At 40.0% G+C, this 20,716-nt stretch overlaps 1 protein-coding gene across 6 annotated transcripts in view; it reads left to right on the top strand.

Moving 5' to 3' along the window:
• The first annotated feature begins 1,190 nt into the window (after positions 1-1,190).
• Positions 1,191-20,716, top strand: part of LOC122065049 (RNA polymerase II C-terminal domain phosphatase-like 4) — a 47,899-nt gene continuing 28,373 nt past the window's right edge. The window contains exons 1-5 of one of the 6 annotated variants that reach the window (XM_042628840.1): positions 1,191-1,497; positions 1,739-1,804; positions 7,303-7,353; positions 7,693-7,840; positions 16,019-16,104. In XM_042628840.1, the coding sequence (XP_042484774.1) occupies positions 7,695-7,840; positions 16,019-16,104 (232 nt within the window). In that variant the 5' untranslated portion in view covers positions 1,191-1,497; positions 1,739-1,804; positions 7,303-7,353; positions 7,693-7,694. Of the gene's footprint in view, positions 1,498-1,738; positions 1,805-7,302; positions 7,590-7,692; positions 7,841-16,018; positions 16,105-20,716 lie in introns of all 6 variants that reach the window. The other 5 variants (XM_042628837.1, XM_042628838.1, XM_042628835.1 and 2 more) reach the window with 5 other exon arrangements.

Genomic DNA, 20,716 nt, shown 5'->3' with positions numbered 1-20,716 from the left:
TTCCCCTAGCACAGATTTTCAGTCCGGCTATCCTCCACCTTGATCACCATGTTACACATGAGGAGGTAGGGTAAGTTGAGATGGTTCCCCACATAAAAGCAGTCGGTTGCATAGGCCTATAGAATGGAGATCTCATTGTAATGGTTGGTAGTTGGTAGGATGTTCAATTGCACAATCCTACTAATGAGCTTGGGAGCAGTATGGTAGTTCTTGGAGTGTGACCACCCATACCCTACTTGGTTAGCATGATATGCATCTTTCTATGGATGTTCGTGTTCTAAAACTCAATCGACTCAGTCCTAGGAGAAATATACCTCCTCCCCGATATTGGCCCCCTCAGTGTGTAGGCCAACTCCACCCTATCAAAGGAGATATCAATCCCCTTCACCCCTTGAATTAATGCGTAAATCCTCCCTTCTATGGTTCTCAAAGCGAAGGTTGTAGTGGAAGTACCTCACCAAACTAAGGTAGTACAGGTTCTCCGACTTCAGGATTCGATACCAACCCACCGCTTTGATTATTTTGCTGATGGAGAACCGTCTAAAGTCCCTTGTCCTAACATACTTTCATGTGCTTACATTCTTGTCATCATACGAGTTCCACTTCACTTGTTCCTCTATGAAGCAAAAATATTGATTATCATACACTCCTCGAGTGCAATCCTAGGTGGTCAGTAAGCTAATTACTTCCCACATGGGTAGACGGAGCGAGATGATGACATCTTGCGAATAGAATGAAGACCTAGGGTTTATAATTAAGAACATAGGCTAGGATTTGAGGATTTGAAGGAAAAATCCCAAAAACCTAGGCTTTCGTAGATTTAATGGAGAAAAATCACAGAAAAAACTTAGGTAAAAATTTAGAAAAACTCACCTTAAACGCATGTATGGCGAAGACAGACATGTAGAGGCTTGAGAATGGCGAAAATAGGTTAGGAACAACCTTCCTTGTCAAATCACAAGTTGGATGTGAGAAAGTGACCATCAGAACCTTATTCATCATGGTTTTAACCTACCTTTAATTTTATACATCGAAGGAAGCACGTTTTCATTTTTCACACGACCGTTAAAAATTTTCATGCCCAAATAACAAGTGGGGAAATTACAAACAGGAACCCCCAAATTTGAGAAATTTGTTGTTTTATACCTTACGTCACCTTACCAAAGAACATTATGCTTTTCTCCAAATTTATTTTCTGACCTAAATAGTCCTGAGATTTTGTAAAAATCCTTCCAAGTTTCTCACATACCTGGTGGCGGTATTCAGAATAAAGATTTCATCAGCAACCGGAACTTAAAAGAGTTACAATTTGATTCCCCCATTCCGGTTTTTAAAACCTTCGTTTACTCGAGGGCTGCCTTTTGCTTTACCTGTTAACACCGTTGAAGCCTCGAGACTCTCCGGCCGCCGCTGCAAGCATCTCGTCTCCTCCGCATTCCAGATTTCCAGTACTCCAGCCGTCGAGAGAAGACCATCTCCGGCCACCCGGCGACTCAGGTAAGGCCCCGGCCCCTCGTTCTTTCTCCCCTGTGCTCTCTCTCTCTTGTTTTCTTTCTGTGATGGAAATCTTCTTTTTTTTTTCCTTTTTAAAGTAGTATTTGAGAACAAAATTGATTTTCGGGTGTGACTGCGAGAGAAGTGACTGTGGATTATGGAATGGAAAAGTGAGAAAAAACAGAGAAAGCTAAATTTGATTTGAACAGCGAGGAATGAGTCAAAGATGCATGTTTTCTTGCAGAGTTGTACCTGTTCACTCTCTTGGCATGTGGAGAGCATCGCCGTATCGCCATTTACTATCTCCAGTGTACTCTCTCTCTCTCTGTTTGTCCATCTCCCTCTTCTCTTTCTCGGCCTGTAGTCTGTTGCCATCCCATGTAGTACGTTCTGCCAATGTCCCAGACAGAAAATGGTTCCTGCTATGTAATTTGGTAGAGTTGTTGGTCCTGAAGTTTACCTTCAGGATGAACATTTTGATTTGATACAAGCAAGCACATTGCAAAAAATTTCGCCTTGTAGGAGTTGTCAGTTTATCACAGCTCAGGATATCTTCAAAGCCTAAGAGAAGCCAAGGTCACTGCCAAATTCAATACAAACATAAGGGATCGGAATTTCAAAACCCTATGCAGTAATGATATCCTAACAATCAACACATCCTAGAATTGTTAGTTGTAAAGATGAAATTTACTGCTTGGAATGATCTCAGAAAATAAAGTAGATTGAAGTTTACTGATTGGAATGTTCTCAAAAAATAAAGTAGATTGAAGTTTATTGCGTGTAATAATCTCTGAACATAAAGTAGATTACTGTGCAAATATAAGGGAATTTCTAGAAAGATTGACCGCTTCTCATGCGATAATCTGGGTGTTGTAATAATGGGTTTTAGGGAAAGTGTTAGATTCCAAACGGGTCCTTAGGTACTTAAGGGGTTTAACGGTTCTTGTAATATCCTAGAACTTTCTCTTCATTATTATAAATAAATAGGGCTGGTGTCACATTGGACACAAGTCATTACCCCATCCAACAATGAGGATTATGAGAAATGTTTACTGAACAATTTAGGGGAGAAAGTTATTGTAGTGCACTTTAGAAGAGAATTGAGAGTCTCGGATAACCAATTTGGTTTTATGTCTGGGAGATCATCAACTGAAGCTATATATCTTCTTAGAAGACTCATGGAAACCTTTAGAGCTGGTAAGAAGGACCTCCATGTGGTCTTCATCAACTTGGAAAAGGCCCACGACAGAGTTCCTAGAGATTTAATATGGCATGTCCTAGATAAAGGAAAGGTGTTGAGCAAATATGTGGAAATAATTAAAGATATGTATGATTTCGTGATAACAAGTGTGAGAACCAAGGGTGGCTAAGGCTACGAGTTCCCTATTTCTATTGGGCTCCACCAAGGGTCAGCTCTAAGCACCTATCTGTTTGCGCTTGTTTTGGATGAGTTGACAAAAGATATACAAGGTGACGTTCCTTGGTGTATGCTTTTTGTGGACAATATTGTTTTATTGGATAACACAAAATCAAGATTCAATGTTAAACTAGAGTGATGGAGATCTGCTTTGGAAACAAGAGGCCTTAAGATAAGAAGATCAAAGACAGAATATGTGATGTGTAACTTTAGCTACTCCACGAGAGATAATGACGAGGTGACTATTGAAGGAAGAGACGAGAGGTTAAGCAAAGTTACTATTTCAGATATTTGGGATCTACCATTAATAAAGAAGGCGATATAGAGGATGATGTATCATATAGGATTAAAGTGGGATGGACGAAGTGAAGGAGTGCATCTGGAGTCTTATGTGACAAACGCGTCCCGGTAAAACTTAAGGGAAAATTCTATTAGACAGTCATGCACCTGGCTATGATGTACGGGTCCGAATGTTGGGCCATTAAGAAGTTGGCCATCTAATAGGACAATCCTCCCTTTCCATCGTGAATGGATTTGGATGGATATGACCTTCCAAGAAAAGACCATTTGTGACACCGTGGGAAGACTTGCCTTCTGTGCTACGTTAAATTAGATTTGGATGGAAAGAAATCATAGGAAATTGACCTCCAACTCTCGCCCTCTAGATAAGATTTGGAGCTCCATCTTCTTTGATGTCAAAACAAAAGTTTCTCGGTGCGTGTCCTCTTGCATTTTCACCCCTGGAAATTATCATATTGTAAATTCCTGGGAGCTACCAAATTCCATCATCAGGAATGGTAATGCTCCTTGAGCTTGTCTTGCTTCTTTCTCCCTCCCTTCTTTAGGGGCTGTATTTTGTTCTCTTCTTCGTTTGGTAATGAATTATTTTTTTTCAAAAAAAAAAAAAAAAAAAACATATTGATAAGCTAGGGTAGTGGAAATGAGAATGCTAAGATGGATGTGTGGGAAAACTAGAAGGGATCATACTAGCGCCTTGGCGTTGATGCGGTCTAGAGATGGTAAGGCAGTGTTCCGCCTTATATGAAGTGGCGCCTTATGGGTTTTTTTTAAACACATTTTAAAATTACTTGATGAAGATTCCAAATATAGATTTTTTATTGGTAGGTGTTTGATTTTGTTAACATTTGAGATGTATGGTATCAACTTTACTCCACCAAAAATAACAAAAAAAAATAAAACAAAAACACGATTCACAAACAGGGTTTGGATTTTGTCAAGGGTTTTAAGAAAGGGCTTTGAGAAGGAATCAAGGAATAAGGAAGAACCACTGATCTAGGCGGCTCCGACAGCGGTGAGCTTCATTCTTCTTTGACAGGAGTAGAAATATAGTAGATGACCTTAGGGCTTAGGCACTCATTTTGGCATCATAGAGGTAAGTATAATAAATACTTGTATTTTTTCTGTCTTCTTTTCTTTATATTTATAATGTTGTTTCATAATTATGTATTTATATTATATATTAATATGATTGATGATTGATGATTGATGATTGATGATTGATGATTGATGAAGATGAACTTAGTTTATTCATTTTATTGATTTGTTTTCTTAATGAATATCTTACATTGGTATGAATATGAATCTTTAATATTTATTTAACATATGAGTAATAGGATTCAATTAGGATTTGATCCAAATAGATTAGTTTTATAAAAAAATTACACATGAACGCTTTAGTCAATAAGGCGATGCTTTATGCTCGCTTTATCGCTAAGGCGCTTTGAAAGGCCCTCAAACGCCTCTGTCACCTTATTGCCTTAAAAACTATGGCAGGGATAAGGTTAGGAATGAATAAATTAGAGCGGATCTGGGGGTTGCACCAATTCGTGACAAGCTTCGAGAATGTCGTTTGAGGTGGTTCGGGCTTGTTCAGTGAAAGCCATCAGATGCACCGATAAGGAGGAGTGACTTGATTTAGATAGAAGGATCCAAAAGAGTTAGCGGCAGGCAAAAAATGACCATAGGAGAGGTTGTGGGGAAAGACATGCACAAATTAGGCTTTGTCTCAATTATGGTTTTGAATAGAGTAGATTGGAGGGCTAGGATTGAGGTAGCGGACCCACTTTAGCTGTGTTCTACTTTGTTAGTGATTACTAATCTGTCTCCTTTAACGCCATTTATTTTCTCTTTCCTTGGCTTTGCTTGGATCCATGTAGCCAACCCCATTAAGTTGGGACAAGGCTTTGTTGTTGTTGTTGTTTGTTTGCTGAACAATTTAGGATTTGTTTTCAAATGCTACTAATTGTGATCACTTGGGTGGACTGCCTTCACCAGCCCTTCCATAAATGGCTTCAATGTATGCAATAAACTTTCAAGCCAAATGAGAAGAAGAAAGAGATAAATCTGAAATATTACACTCATTGGCATCCCTTACCTCATTCTGCCAAATTCTAACAACCTTAACAAATAGTTCCAGCTTTGTAATTTGGCATCCCTTGCTTACTCATACATTCTGTCCAAGCAGAAAATGGTTCCGGCTATGTAATTTGGTAGAGTTGTTGGTCCTGAAGTCTACCTTCAAGATGTATGATTTTGAATTTTTTTTTTTGATGTATTATATGATAAAAAACTAGTGACTCTGCTCCTCAGCATTTTTTCCCCTTTTCCTCTCATCTTTTTTTCACCAAGATTCCTTGCTAGGTGTCATACCAGAATCAATGTGAGAAATTTTTTTGATTGGGAACTTTAGAGATGTCGTAGGATGAAACAGATGATATCATTGCTGTAGACTTGTTATTTGATGCAATTGACACTTTTAATGGGAGCGAGACTCAACCCCCAAATTGTGTTATTTGATTTATTTGAGTTTTGGACATGTGATTATTGTTATGCTTTTATGTAATTTTATAATATTTTCTTTGTGGTGTTTTATATTTTTCATGGATGTTGTTGGGTATTAGGTGGACTGATGTTCATGATTTTGAATCTTTGGTATATAGGGCAAATTTTAAGTACGATGGTTTTGAATGATGTTTTTGATGGATGATAAATACTTACATTTCTGTTATATATTATACTATGATTTATGAAATGAATGTGAAATAGTTACAACAAATATTAAAAATTAATATCCAAAATTTTGCCCGAATTTTTCATAGGTGAATGAATTTCCCAAATTAATCTTGATCCAAATTATATTTTAACTCCACTTTTTTGACCGATTTTGTAATTAAAGGAATGAAGTATTTCAAATTTACGCCTGCCAAATGATTCTCGAATCCGAATATGGTACAACAACAACAACAACAACAATCATAACCTTATCCCAATTGAATGGGGTCGGCTATATGGATCCAATAAGTAAAAGTAAAGAAGCATAAAGGAGCGGCTAAAGAGATTTGGGGATAAAAGAAGAAGTACAGCAATATACAAAGACGCATCATGGGAACATCCCCTATAGGGGGTCGGCAACACGGGTCTTTGTCCTCCACGTAACTCTATTCGAAGTCATACTAGAGTCAAGCCCTACGGTTTTCATATCATTTTGCATCACTTCGTTAATAGTCATTTTTGGCCTTCTCCTACCTTTTCTAGTTACCTCCAAATGAATCTGATCACTCTTCCTTACTGGGGCCTCCATAGGTCTCCGTTGTACATTACCATATCACCTCAATCGGTTCTCACAGAGTTTGTCTTGGATTGGTGCAACCCCTAAGTCATTTCTAATACGCTCATTTGTTACCCTATCTCTCCTGGTCTTGCTGCACAGGCCTCACAACATTCTCATTTCTGCTACACTCAATTTATTCAAAGTACTCTTCTTAATCGCCCAACATTCCGCTCCATATGTTATAGTTGGTCGTATAGCTGTCCTGTAAAATTTTCCCTTGAGTTTAATAGGTATTTTTTTGTCATATAACACTCCCGACGCATCTCGCCACTTCATCCACCCCACTTTAATCCTATGGGCCACATCATTGTCGATACCCCCCTCTTTGTCAATGATGGGCCCCAGGTATTTAAAACAGTCCCTCCGCGGTAGTTCTTGTTCCCCAAGCTTCACCACTCCCTCCCCTCCTCTAGATTGACTGAAGGGGCACATCATATATTCCGTCTTTGTTCTGCTTATCCTAAAATCTCTTGATTCCATGCTAGATCCCCATAGCTCCAATTTCTCGTTAATCCCATCTACAGTTTCATCTATCAGCACAATATCATCAGCAGATAGCATGCACCATGAATCCGAATATGTTATGGGATAGAAAGGGTCAATAGTAGGTCCACCATGGTCCTCACCTTAGGCTGATATAGGCCGTTGGATCTTAGTGCATCCGACCCTCCAAATTAGTTGAAAAATGAAAACAAACAAGCACCCATATTATATTCATGGTGACTTAATGGAGGTAGCACTCTTACTATTTGATTTTCAGGAAGAGAGGGAGAAGAAGCTAAAGAAAGCAAACTCAAGTAGACACACAGAGGTAGAAATTTTGCATTAATCAACCATGGAATCAGATATATTCTATTCAACCTTTGGAGATTAAGCAAAAACAAAGAAACATTGTGTTCATCCCTTGAGAGACCTGAATTTTCTGGCACCGATTGCGTCATTAAACAGAAGAACTGGTGGGATTCTAATGTGAAGGGGTTCTCATTTTATTCTTTTAAGTTTAATTAGCTTTGCTGACCATTGGATGCTCTTTGGCTTGACCAAGTGGTGAGAAGTTGCTTCTTTGAGAGATCTTTTTCAGCTACTTCATCTTATTAAGGTGAATATAATATGAAGGTTTAACAATTTGTCTTTTTTTTTTGTGCTCCAGTGATGAGCTTAGCGGCTGATTCCCCTGTGCATTCTTCGAGCAGTGAAGATTTTGCAGCATTGCTTGATGCAGAGCTGCAAACGAGTTCTTCAGATGGTTCACCTGATCTTGAAGATAACGAAGAAGAGGAAGATTTAGAAACAAGGAGGTAGCTATTCATCCAGGGCTCCTTTTTGTTGGCTTTTGATCTTGAAATTTACAGAAAACTTCTAAGAAGTATCACCCTTGGTATTCAAAAATTCATTTTCATGCATGGTGGAATAAGGAGCCCTCTTCAAATAAAACTTTTCAACTAGTATCACTAATGTAGGAGCACTTCCATGGACCGTCCCAAACCCATTGGGGAACCCAGATGGGGATGAACCTGGTCCAATTGGTTATTGGGTACAGTAGGATATTTTAGTTTGATTATTTATTTGGTTTTTATTAATTAGATTTATCATGTAATCCAATCACTGAGGGTAAGCTTCACAACAATTTCACAGATTAAAGAGCCGGAAAAAGTCATATCTATCCAAATCCATTCTCTACACAGAGGCAAGGGGCATCTCCTACCAGGCTAGTAAAAACTGAGGACCTTCTTCTAGATAGTGGATAAAGCATAGGAGAAGAAGAGGTGGTTGGAATCTTCAATACCATTATAGTAGAGGCAACAGGAGGGGGGAATAGGGATGTGGCAGGATCATAGGAAGGATTGGGTAGGGAGGCAATTAGAGAGAGCTCTCCAAATAGTAAAGCTGTTTTTGAGAATGAGACCCTTAAACCATACCACTTTATGTCAGAGAACCTGAGGGAGAGGGGAGCGGATGAAGCTCCATGCAAAGGAGCTGAATTTGCTAGAGGGGGAAGGAGATCAGATAATTTTCTCTCCAGGAGAAGAGGAGTTGAGAGGGAGAGGAGAGAGGGAATGCTAGATGCCAAAAACGGAGGGGAGGGGGGGAGAAGTCCACATGCTGTTGGAGATGATGGAAGCGACTAGAGAATTTCTAGGAAGGCCCGAGGAGTAGACAAATCTAACACCCACAATTGAGAAGAGGAACCTAGATGGGTGCCAATTATCCAACCAGAGGGAGGTGGAGAGACCATCAGAGATGGAGGAGTGAATGGCATTGACAGTAAGAGGACGAAGACTAAGAATATTGCTCTAGACGCAGGAAGCATTAGTACGAAGGGGGCATTCAAGATAGAGTCATTGCGAAGGAGGTAAGAATAGACCCAAGAGACCCAGATGCTATTATGTTTGGAAGTAATCTTCCAAATGATCTTGAGAGTGCGAACAAAAATTGACATCCTTGATTCTACACATACTAAATCCCCTTCGAGTCTGGGACGACAGATAGAATACCAACTGAGATGGAATATGGAGGAGTCAAGGCCTTTCCAAAGGAAAGAGCATATAAGCAATTCAATAACTTTTATGGTAGCATAGGGGAGCTTGAAAACACCAGACCAATAGATGTAGCAAGGTTAAAGGATTGATCTGATGAGTTCAAGGCAACTTGCATATGAAAGGAGCTTGCCTTTCTAGAGCTGAAGCCTCTTGCAATTGAGATCGAGGATGGGGGTACAATGTTGGGTGGAGAGATGAGAGGGGATGAGGGGGAGACCAAGATATTTGACAGGGAGACAACCTAGAGAGAATCCCAAGGATTGGAGGAGAGCGGCTTTGAGGGAGTCCAAAAACTCTCGAGAGGAAGATATGGGACTTAAGGAGATTAATGGGAAGGCCAGAGAGGGATTCAAAGAGGAGCAGAGAAGAGAGAATGGATTGAATGGAAGAGGGTCAGCCTTGGAGAAGATCATCATCATCGGAAAAAGCAAGATGGGTGAGCTTGAGGGCCTTGCACTTAAGAGGGAGATAAGTGGAAGATCAGTGGGGGATTAGATAGATCTTGAGAGAATTTCTAGGGCTAGGGAGAAGAAAGGTGGAGAGCCAACTGATGAGGGGAAGTAACTAGCTGGGGAGCCATTGACGAGAACAAAGAAATGAGGGGAGGATATACATGATTGGATCTAGTGGATGAAGGAGGGGGGAAAGGACATAGCATGAAGAACATTCGAGATGAAATTCCAATGAATGTTGTCGAAAGCCTTATGGATATCAATCTTGAGGAGGGCATCGGGGGAGTGGGATTGCTTATCAAGACCTTTAACAATCTCTTAGTAGAGAAGGATGTTGTTATAGATGCTTTTGCCATGGATGAAAGTAGATTCATTAAGGCTGATGGTTGGGGCCGACAAGGGAGCCAACCACCAACTAGATCCTATTGGCAAGGATCTTAGCGATGAACTTGTAGAGGGGATTACAAAGGGAAAGGGGTCTGAAGTCGCTCATAGAGGAGGCACATTCCTTCTTTGGGATGAGACAGAGAACGATATGGTTGACCCCCTTGATTTGACCAGGATTAAGGAAGAAACTGTGAATATCAATGAAAAGATTGGGCTTGATGATATCCCAACAATGGGAGAAGAATACGTACTGAAACCATCAAGGCTAGGGGCTTTGCTTGCTTTATGGGACAAAACAGTAGTGGAGATTCTCATAAGAGGGGGTGGTTTGGAGGAAGGGGAGAAGATGAGGGGGAACGAATTTAGGGCCCGTTTGATAACGTTTCAAGAAACGCGTTTCTGCCGTTTCTGTGTCCAAAAACAGCAAAAACAGAACAAAAATCGTATGATAAAACTGTTTCGTTTCACTTGTTTTCAGAAATCGAAATTGAAATTTCTACCTATTTATGATTCAAGAAACAACCCAGGCGAAAACAAGTTTACTTGTTTCGCCGTTTCTAGAAACAACGTGTGGCCATTCTTTCGCTGGTTAATATCGACTTCCAAAAACATGACTTATCAAACACCTTCAATTCCGTTTCTGTTTCTAGAAATGGAAATTTATGTTTCTGCCATTTCTTAAAACAGAAACGGTAGAAACGTTATCAAACGGGCCCTTAGTGTTGAGAACCGAAGGAATGGGAGGATCTTGAAGGGGAGGAGGGGGTTGAAAAGATCAGAAAAGAAGCTGAAAGCTTTAGATTTGATATTTTTAGGAGAAGAAAAGGAAGAACCATGTCTGGCAAAGGGAATGTGAATAGAGTAGAGATTATTTCTAGCCTTGAGAGAACGGTTGAAATAAGCAGAATTAGAATCGCCAAGCTCAAGCCATTTAATACGGGATTTTTGCTTAAGAAAACTTTCTTCTTAATCTAGAAGTGAGGAAAACTCGGAGTTGGTATGGGAGGGGTTGTGAAGATCAATCTGGAGGTTAGCTTGAATGGAGGCAATCTTATCATTATAGATCACAACATGTGAAGAAATGTTGCCAAAGGAGGTAGAGTTCCAATGCTTTAGGGCCAGCTTAACATTATTGAGCCTTTTGGAGAAGGCAATGAGGGGACAAACGAAGGAGTGGAGATGGGTAGCCTAGGCTTCTCTAGCTAGGGGGAGGAAGTCTTGGTGGTGGGTTCACATGTTAAAGAATTTGAATGGCTTAGGACCAAAAGGGGTGTAAGGTTGAATGAGGAGAGAGATGGGGCTGTGGTCAGAGATACCAGGGAGCCCGAAGGTGGCATGGGAGAAAGGGAAGGACGACATCCAAGGCTTGTTAACAAGAAACATATCCAACTTGCAAGCAATTCTATTGAAACCATTTCTTCTAGTATACCAAGAGAATTTTGTACCAGACCATCTCAAGTCATGCATGTTAATAACTTCGATGCAATTGTTAAGAGCCTCAACTACAACAGGATCAACGAGGGATCCGCCCATTTTCTCATGGGCAGCTCTGACAACATTGAAATAGCCATCCGTGCCTCTGGGATTGGAGCCCACTTGAGGGGCAATAGAGAGTAGGTTAGCCCAAAGGAGGGATTTGTCCGAAGCCCGATTGAGGCCATAGATCATAGAGAAGGCAAGGGAGAAGGAATTGGGGATTTTAGAAACTGAGAGGTGGATGCATAGGGAAGAGGATTGGGGTGGCATTGAGTTTAGAGAGGTTCCAAAGGACCTAAATATGGCTGAGAGGGGAGAAGAGGTAATTGGAGATAATAGACCAAGACGGGACAATGGAGGCAGCAATGCGAAAGGCTTTATCCTCAGAAACTTTGGTTTTTAAGAGACAGATAAGGTCGAGGCGAGAGGATTTGATGAAGGAGTGAAGCTCAGTTTGCTTGGCTAGAGAGTTCAGACCACGAACATCCAAAAATCCTAGGAGGTCATTGGGAGGCTTGGGGGGAGGGTTGTAAGAACTCAGGGGAGCTGGAAGAGGGGAAGGCCTGAGGAGAGGACTTTTCTTATGATGGCGCCGGTATTCTTGGATGGTGGGAGATTTCTTGCTGGTCTTGTGCTTCTCAATAGGAGTGGTGGCAAAGCGCTTCTTTTTAAGGCCTTTCTTCTGAGAAGGAGATGAACCAGTGGGGCTGTTGTGAAAATATCAGCTAGAGTGTAATCTTCAAATGAATTTGCAGCAGGATCAACAACATGAGATGGTAAGCTAGAAGGGCTTAGAGAGTTGCTAGCCATGGGGGAAGAGCATTTGCCTGAGGGGTAGCAGGCAGATCATTAGTATTGGCATTGCCAGAGAGAGGCGATGAGTTGCAGGCAAGGTTCAATAACTCATTTTGCTTCGGTGTTTTGGTGGGTTTAGAATCATCAACTTGGTGAGATCTCGGCGAGTTGGTGTATTTTTTTTTTTTTTCGGTCGACTGTTTCGGTGGTCAAACGGCCATATTTTGACCTGAAACTTGGTGAGTGGCTTGTTTTAAGGTTAATAAATATGCTTAGAATATAAATTTGCAAAAATATTAGAACGTGATATTGTTTTAGAGTTACACCCTTGTTTGGCAGCAACCGTCGAACTGTTATAGAGATTTTACCTGCTTTATTGCTAGAACAAGATATAATATGATACTAAAACAAATAAATAATGCATCTAAGCCATGATCAAAGCCACCATCAACATTAATTAACTAATATTAAGAGTACTAGAGTAATATACTATACAACTCCCTAATTCACAAGTCCCAACTAAGGTCATCCACTTAGCATATTAGTTACACAACAGAACAACAATAATCATAATGACTATCTAGTATCTACTGGAAATAACTATAACGGCCTGGCTGGATTCCATGCCTAGCACGATGGAGTCGACGTGCATTTTCCTCTGACTGCCCCACAAATTCATGCCATGTTATAGTCTGAGAGAAGAATTGATTTTAACAAATATTTTAATGGCATAATACAACAAATTCAAATATGGTATAGCATAACAAGCATCATATACGCTTCAAAATACTTTAATATTAATCTCTTATTTTTTTTTTTTAAATCAAAACTAAATATTTTTCCCTATTTTTAAAATTAATTTTCAATTATTAATCTATTTTTCATATTTTTCAAAAATTAAAATAAATAATTACCGGGTGGGAAAAAATTTTCACTCTTATAGAGTTGTAGAACAACCATGGGTGAGTAACATATATATAATTGACATCCATCAAAGCAATATTTATCATAAAAAGTAACAATTTATGTTAATGGAAAATGCATTTTTAAACCCAAAAAAAAAAATATTTATGTACAAAAACAAAAAAATTGACTCCTTGAGGTCTTAGATCGGCCTCTAGTGTCTAACATATAAAAAAAATCTAGAAGAATCCAACATGTATTCATATACTATTAAAAAAAAAAAAAAGGGTTTTGGGGAAAGAACTTTACCTTTCCTAAGCTTGGAATGTATAGATCTTGTTGTAGGAATGATTTGGAAGTCAAAATGTGTGATGATATGGCTAATTAGAGGCCAATAGGAGTGATTTGTGTAAAAAATTGCAGCTGGAACCGAGATTTCACCGAAATGGTCGAGACATGCGAGACAGAGTCGAAATTGAGACCTTGTATTTATATGCCTTGCTTTGTAGCAGTTTGGTATCTCACCGAGACGATACCGAAATATTGATCGAGTTGGTGTACAATTAGTAATTCGTAGCAGGTTTTGTTTTGACCAAAAAAAAAAAAAAAAAAAGTCGAAATTGCCAAGATCTCACAGAGATTTAGAACCATGGTTGCAAGTGGGGATGTGAGGGGAAACCTCACATCATTGTCCCATAGAAGGAGAAGTGGTGGGGATGCGAGGGGAAGCCCTGCATCATTGAACCACATAAGGAGTGCTGTAGGGGATATGAGGGGAAGCCTTGCATCGGTGATCTTTCGAGGTAAAGTGAGGAGAAGCTTCACGGAGAAGATCAGCAGGGCCCCACAGAGAAAGGCCATAGAGGTCATCAAAGGCAGAGGCCTCAAGAGCATCGATGCCGGCGATAGGAAGCTCATAGGAGTCTTCTAGGGGATTGTGGGTAGCTAATGGAGAAGGATCCACAGATAGGTGATAGTAGGGTGAAGGAGAAGCCTTCGAACAGGGGGAGTGGGCATGAGGCGTGCCCCAAAAGCAAGTATAGTCAGGCGGTTGGATTTCAATCCAATTCTTGGAGGCTGAAAAGAGGTGGGGTTTTGACATCCAAGCCCAGTAAGGATGGGGTGAGGGTTAAAGGAGAGGATTAGAAATGGTTTGATTTAAGTGTGTTAAATGATTCGGTTGGTGGTGGGCCGAAGAGGGAATGGATAGGATAGGGCCCATGGTCGGTGTGGGAAGAATAGGAGGTAAGGATGAGGGATTAGGAGGAAAAGGAGAGGGGTGGATCGAAGGAGGGGTGATGTGAGGAGGCAAGGACACTTGCGAAAGAGGCAGAAGGGAAGGATGGCAGAAGTGGGTGAGATATCAGCGGTGATGTGGTTGGTCGGGCGACGGATGGGAGAGGTGGAGGATGTAGGCGTGTCAGCCCTAGATCGAAGGGAGGCAGCAGGGGATGGATCTCCCATACAAGAGTGGGGAGATCCCAATACCTCGAAAGGTTTTCGACCGATGGGGAAAGCTTGAAGGACCGAAGGTTCTAACGAGGAGTCATTACTGGCTAAGGAAGAGGCACGAGAGGAGGCATTGGCCAGAAAAGGATGTCTGGAAGAACAACGGGATGAATCCCTAGATCTTCTTTGGCCACGGCTGGGGTTGTCAGAAGAAGGGACACCACCGGGAAAGTGAGGCGGCTGAAAGATAGGGAAACCAGTGGTAGAGATCTCTAGAGGACCAGAATTAGAAGGGTTTCGAACTGAGAGGGAGCAATTCTGTTGGTAGCAGACAATGGGTGGATGGTGGCGAGATCCAAAGGTTTTCATAGGGGAATATGGGCATTTGTCAGTATTGTGACCAAAGACTTTACAGGATAAGCATTGAGGGGGGATCCAATCATATAAGACACACTGACACAGAGTGTGACCTTCTTCATCCAGGACTGTGACCATGGATGGGGGGAGGATTCAGCTGAAGCTTCAACACAGATTTGTGCTAAAGATAATGTCTTTTTTTCGGGTTCTGGTATTGGAGAATAGGGGTGTACCAATGATCAATCCAATGATGCTTAGCCCTGAGGACACCAGAATGCAAATGGAGGTTAGGGAGAACCAACCCACAGGGGAATGGTTTGGAGGTCAACCTTGTGGAGTTTGGTGTCCCATTGGAGTAAGAAGATGGGTGTTTTTTCTTCCAACTTGCCATGGACCACTTTCTAGAATTCTGACTATCTTCATCAAGGGAGAAGTTGAAAAGAAAGATGCCATTGTCTAAGAGGAAGATGTCTATGGATCCTTTGGGTATCCATTGTTTGGAGAGGGATGATTTGGCAATGGGGAAAGGGGGTCTGCTACCCAAGAAATGCCCTACCAGGCAGTGTTTCCATTTATCGATTTCAGAAGAGAGAAACCCATAGGGGTAGAGGCCAATATGCTGGTTGTAGAGGGAGGAATGTAGTGGAGGGAGAAGTGGTCATTGGAAGGAGAAGGAAAGGAGTTCCAAGGAAGAGGTTCAAGGGGGGGGGGATGTGGGAAGATTAGGCAGGAGGTAGGGGAGGGTTGGTGGCGGAAGTGGTGGAGATTCCGGTGGGAGGACCCGTCGGGAGGGAAGAGGACATTGGGGGCTCAGGGAGTCATCGTTGGTGGGGGAAGAGGGAATCAGGTCAGCAACCACTTTGATAGTTATTTTGTTCATGTGTATTCAATATGGGAGCGTTGTAGGAGTGACTCAACATCTACCTGTTTTACTTTGGTGGCCACTTAGAATTTAGAAGCAAGGAAATGTGTTTCACAAATGCTTGAGAGTATTTTAAGCACTTTTTTTTTTTTTGGTACATATTTTAAGCACATCATTATTCCAAAGAATGATTTTTGTGTAATTTATCAATCTATTATTTATGTTTTTAACCTTCAAATATGAATAAAATTGTAGGATTAAAAGGCGCAAGGTGGATGAGTTGGAAATTTCAGAGAACTCTCAGGGGACAACTTCACATGAAACCATAAAACAGGAACCAGGTGCTTTTTCCTGATAAGTTAGATGATATTTCTTTTCCTTCTCTTCATTTCATTGGTTTAACAGTAGATGTTACTTTGTTAAGATCTGACATACAACAAATCCTGCATATGGCAAATACTACTTTTTTTCCCCTTTGTTTTGGTAGATATATAGCAAAGAATTGTAATGTTTGGAAACTATTTTCATAAAAAGTGCAGGATATTTCTTCCAGGTTTCTGAATTCCGAACTTGATTTGAGCTCGGAAACCGGTTTCAGATTTTGATAATCCCCCCTGTTCCCTTCAAGATTATTTTCTGGAAGTATAGTAGAGGTGTGAAGCTAATTCAGCAAATGTTTGGCTCTAGGCTCCAACTCGATCTTGTGGTAGACTGCCCTCCTGGGGGACACTTTGCAACTAACTTGTGGGGCATGACATCCCCCAATTCCTCAAGTACTTGCTGCACTTACTGAGAAAGAAGTTGTCTTGGTATTGGATCAGCTCTTCTGTTAGCATGAACATGAATTAGATTTTATTCGTCTTGTTTATTCTTAAGAGAAATGACATGAGCAATTCAGATCCGAAAAGGAGAAGGGCCGGTGGTGGGCATTTGGGAAAGTTGGGCTGATTGGGTGTCTTCATTCAAGCGACGGTACAGAAGAACGAAATGAAGTGAGAGGCCAGGGGGCAGGGAAAAGAGTCGAGTCGATCAGGCTCGACGACCGGGAGAAGCAAAATGAGATCAGGATTTGGCATAGAAAAATCCTTTGCTAAGTACTAGTAGCTTGACCTTGAACAGTATATGATTGGACACAAGGTTTAAGATCTCGATCTCACCCCTAATCTCGTTAAGCCAAAAAACAGAGATCTGGCGAGATCTTGCATTTTTCCCCAGTTGACTCGGTGGTTGGTCTGAGTGGTCATATGGTCTTTGTAGCCTCTGAAACTTCCCATTTACCCTATTTTAGGCCTTCTAAACAGTGGAAACATCAGTTTTTTAAAAATCAAACCTAAAAAGATACTTTGACTTCATACTGTATGTATGTAGTTTCCAACTCTTCGTACTCTAGAGCTAGTATGCTCTATTCCACAGTCCACATTCCATACACGACACAACATCTAATACTTTTAGAAGTTAAAACACATATAATCAATTTAAAAAGTGTAAGTAATCGTAAGAATTTAAAAGACATCATAGATAATTAATAATTGTTTAACATTTAACATTGATGACTGATGAGTCACATTCACATACATTGAAATGACATAAGATAAGCCACATAACTACATTGGTACAGTACATATTACATAACACATGTAGATATATTACAATAGTGTAGGAATGAAGTTTGGCAAGCAAAAGCACCAAAATCCTATCAACAATGTGTTTTTTTTCTTCAAAGAGTAGCGAGAGAGGTGAGTTTTGGGCTGTTTCTCGACGAGATGAGGTCAAGATATGGTTGATTTTGTGTATCACCTCTTATCTAGTCTTAGAAAATCTATAAAGAGAGATATTAGAGAGATCTTGCCGAGATCTTAAACCATGACTGGGCATTTGCTAGAGGTGTACTCATGAATAGGCTTAATCATATTTTAAGGTTTCATGTCCTTATTAGGGTTATGTGACATGCCACTATTACATATATATATTATATTATATTATATATATATATTGAATTAAGTGGGAGTCTCAACACAAAGTTGTGACTCTTAAGGTTACAACCATCCCTTTGCTCTTCTTTTTATTATTTATATGGTATTAGAGCTTTATCCTTAGGTGCTGAGACACTTCTATATTTCCTATTCCAATCATCACAAGTTCTGCTTTCAATCAATATTGATTGAATCATCAAGGTTCTAGTTTGGGGTTTCTCTGGGTTTTCCTTCTGAAAGCCTTAAGAACTAGGTCTCATCTATGATGATTACTAATTTATGGAGTGAAGATTGAAGGAAGTTTAAGATTTTGTGGTGAAATTGATTTTTTTGTCAGGGTTATGAAGAGATTTTGTCAGGGATTTGAGAAAAATCTATTTTTGTTAAGATTTTTGTGGATCGATTTTGTCAGGGTTTTGAGAAGTTGGTTGATATTTGTTGAAGGGTTCCTTGGGATTGATTAGTGTGTTGGATCCATCTCTTTGTGGATTGACCCAACTTTTCAGGGTTTTGGGATCGATTTTTTCTAGAGTGGGGTTCTTGAGATCGATTTTTGCAGGGTTTTTGTGGATCAATTCTTGGTTCTTGTTCGTAATTCTTTGTTGATTTCTTTGCATCCATGGCTGAAGCAAAGACTGCTGTTGTTAAGGGTTGTATCATCATCCTCTCATAGAATCACAGAGAAGAACCTTGTTGGGGCTACCTACTTTGAACAATGGAAGAAAATTGTGCAGTTGGTTTTGATTGGTTATCAACAGGATCATCTGATGAAGACTAAACTTGCTGTAGATGCTATGTGGGATACTGTTGATGCACGAATTCTAGGGCAATTTCTAAACTCTATGGAGATTTCAATTGTCGATATTGTCACCCATATTGATACTGTGAAGGACTTGTGGGATTATTTGAATGTACAGAACAATTTCATTTGTTTTTATGAATCATCTCAAGAGTTCTATCAGATTGATCTGAAGGGTCATCCTTTGGCTGAATACTTTGCTGATTTTAAGAGGATGTATAAAGAATTGAATTCTCTGCTTCCTATTACTAGTGATGTGCAGCAAATGCAGAACCAGAGGGAGCCACTCACAGTTATGGGCTTTCTGGGTGGTCTTCGAACATAATATGATTTTGTTCATTCTCATATCCTAGGTGACAAGGTAGCGTCTCTTGTTGATACTTCTCGAGTCTTACGAGTATATCGAGAGAGTACTTGTGATTCTACACATTGGATAGGTTAGCTCTTGTGTCTTAGCACACTAATCGTGATTGTACATGTGGCATAGGTAATGTGAATGAAAAAGGGCAAACTACTGGTAATTTCATATCCTCAGACAGTTCAAGAACAATACGAATATGCCATTATTGTGGCAAACCAGAGCATATCCAACATTTTTGGTGGAAACTTCATGGCAAACCTTCTCAGAAGGAGTTTGCTAATTCAACAGCACATATTGAGACCAATACTCCACCTGGACCATTTGAGAGTAAGATGGTTATGATGACAGATGATGAATTTGTACGGTACAATCAATTTTCTCCATTGCTACTTTTATCCAGACCGATAATGCCAGTATATGTCTATCTTCTTCTCGTCCCTAGATCATTGATTCAGGTGCTTCGGATCACATGTCTTGTGTTTCAAGGATATTTTCCTTATTTCAGAAATCATGTTCCGGTGTCACTTTAGCTAATGGTTCTTTGGTTCGTGTTAATGGCACTGGGACAGTTCATCCCAATATTTCTTTGTCCTTATCGTTAGTTCTTCATCTGTTGCAGTTTCTTTTAACCTTTTTTTTGTAAGCAAACTTACATGTGCTTGCAATTGTTCCATAACCTTTTATCTTGATTCTTATGTTTTTTAGGACTTTATGACGAAGAAGATGATTGGTAGAAGACGTGAATTGGGGGTTTATCTTCTTAAAGATGATACTCTTTCAATTGTTTGTTCGAATGTTCTGTCTCCACATCAAGTTCACTGCCGCCTGGGTCATCCGTCTATGCAGAGTTTACAATGGCTTGATTTTAGTTTTAATTCCCTTTTTAGCTTAGAGTGTGAGTCTTGTCAGTTTGGGAAGCTTTATCGTGTGACCTATCTCCCTTGTGTTCATAGTTTTTTAAGGCGGTAAGGCGACGGAGGCATTTGAGGGTCTTTCGGAGCGCCTTAGCGATAAGGCGGGCATAAAGCGTCGCCTTATTGACTAAAGCGTTCCTGTGTAATTTTTTTTATAAAACCAATCTATTTGGCTCAAATCCTAGTTGAATCTTATAACTCATATGTTAAATAAATATTAAAGGTTCATATTCATACCAATGTAAGATATTCATCAAGAAAACAAATCAATAAAGTGAATAAACTAAGTTCATCTTCATCAATCATCGATCATCATAACATATTAACATATAATATAAATACATAATTATGAAGCAAAATTATAAAAATAAAGAAAAGAAGACATAAAAAAATACAAGTATTTATTATACTTACCTCTATGATGCCAAAATGAGTGCCTAAGCCCTAAGATCATCCACTATATTTCTACTCCTGTCAATGAAGAATGAAGCTCACCGCTGTACTGCCGGAGCAAAATGGTCGCCTAGATAAGTGGTTCTTCCTTGTTCTTTGATTCCTTCTCAAAGCCTTTTCTTAAAACCTTTGACAAAATCCAAACCCTGTTTGTGAATCGTGTTTTTGTTTTGTTTGTTTTGGTATGTGGAGTAAAGTTGATCCCATACATCTCAAGTGTTAATAAAATCATACACCTACCAATAAAAAATCTATATTTGGAATCTTCATCAAGTAATTTTAAAATGTGTTTAAAAAAAAAAAAACCCATAAGGCGCCACTTCACGTAAGGCGGAGCACTGCCTTACTATCTCTAGACCGCATCAGCGCCAAGGCGCTAGTAAGGCGTCGCCTTAGCAGCGCCTTAAAAACTATGCTTGTGTTAATAAATAGTCTGCGCATACTTTTGTTTTG

This window comes from Macadamia integrifolia, unplaced genomic scaffold, assembly GCF_013358625.1.
Source record: "Macadamia integrifolia cultivar HAES 741 unplaced genomic scaffold, SCU_Mint_v3 scaffold1866, whole genome shotgun sequence".
NCBI lineage: Eukaryota > Viridiplantae > Streptophyta > Magnoliopsida > Proteales > Proteaceae > Macadamia > Macadamia integrifolia.
Note: the sequence above shows the minus strand (reverse complement) of the source record. Positions and strands in the feature narration are given on the sequence as shown.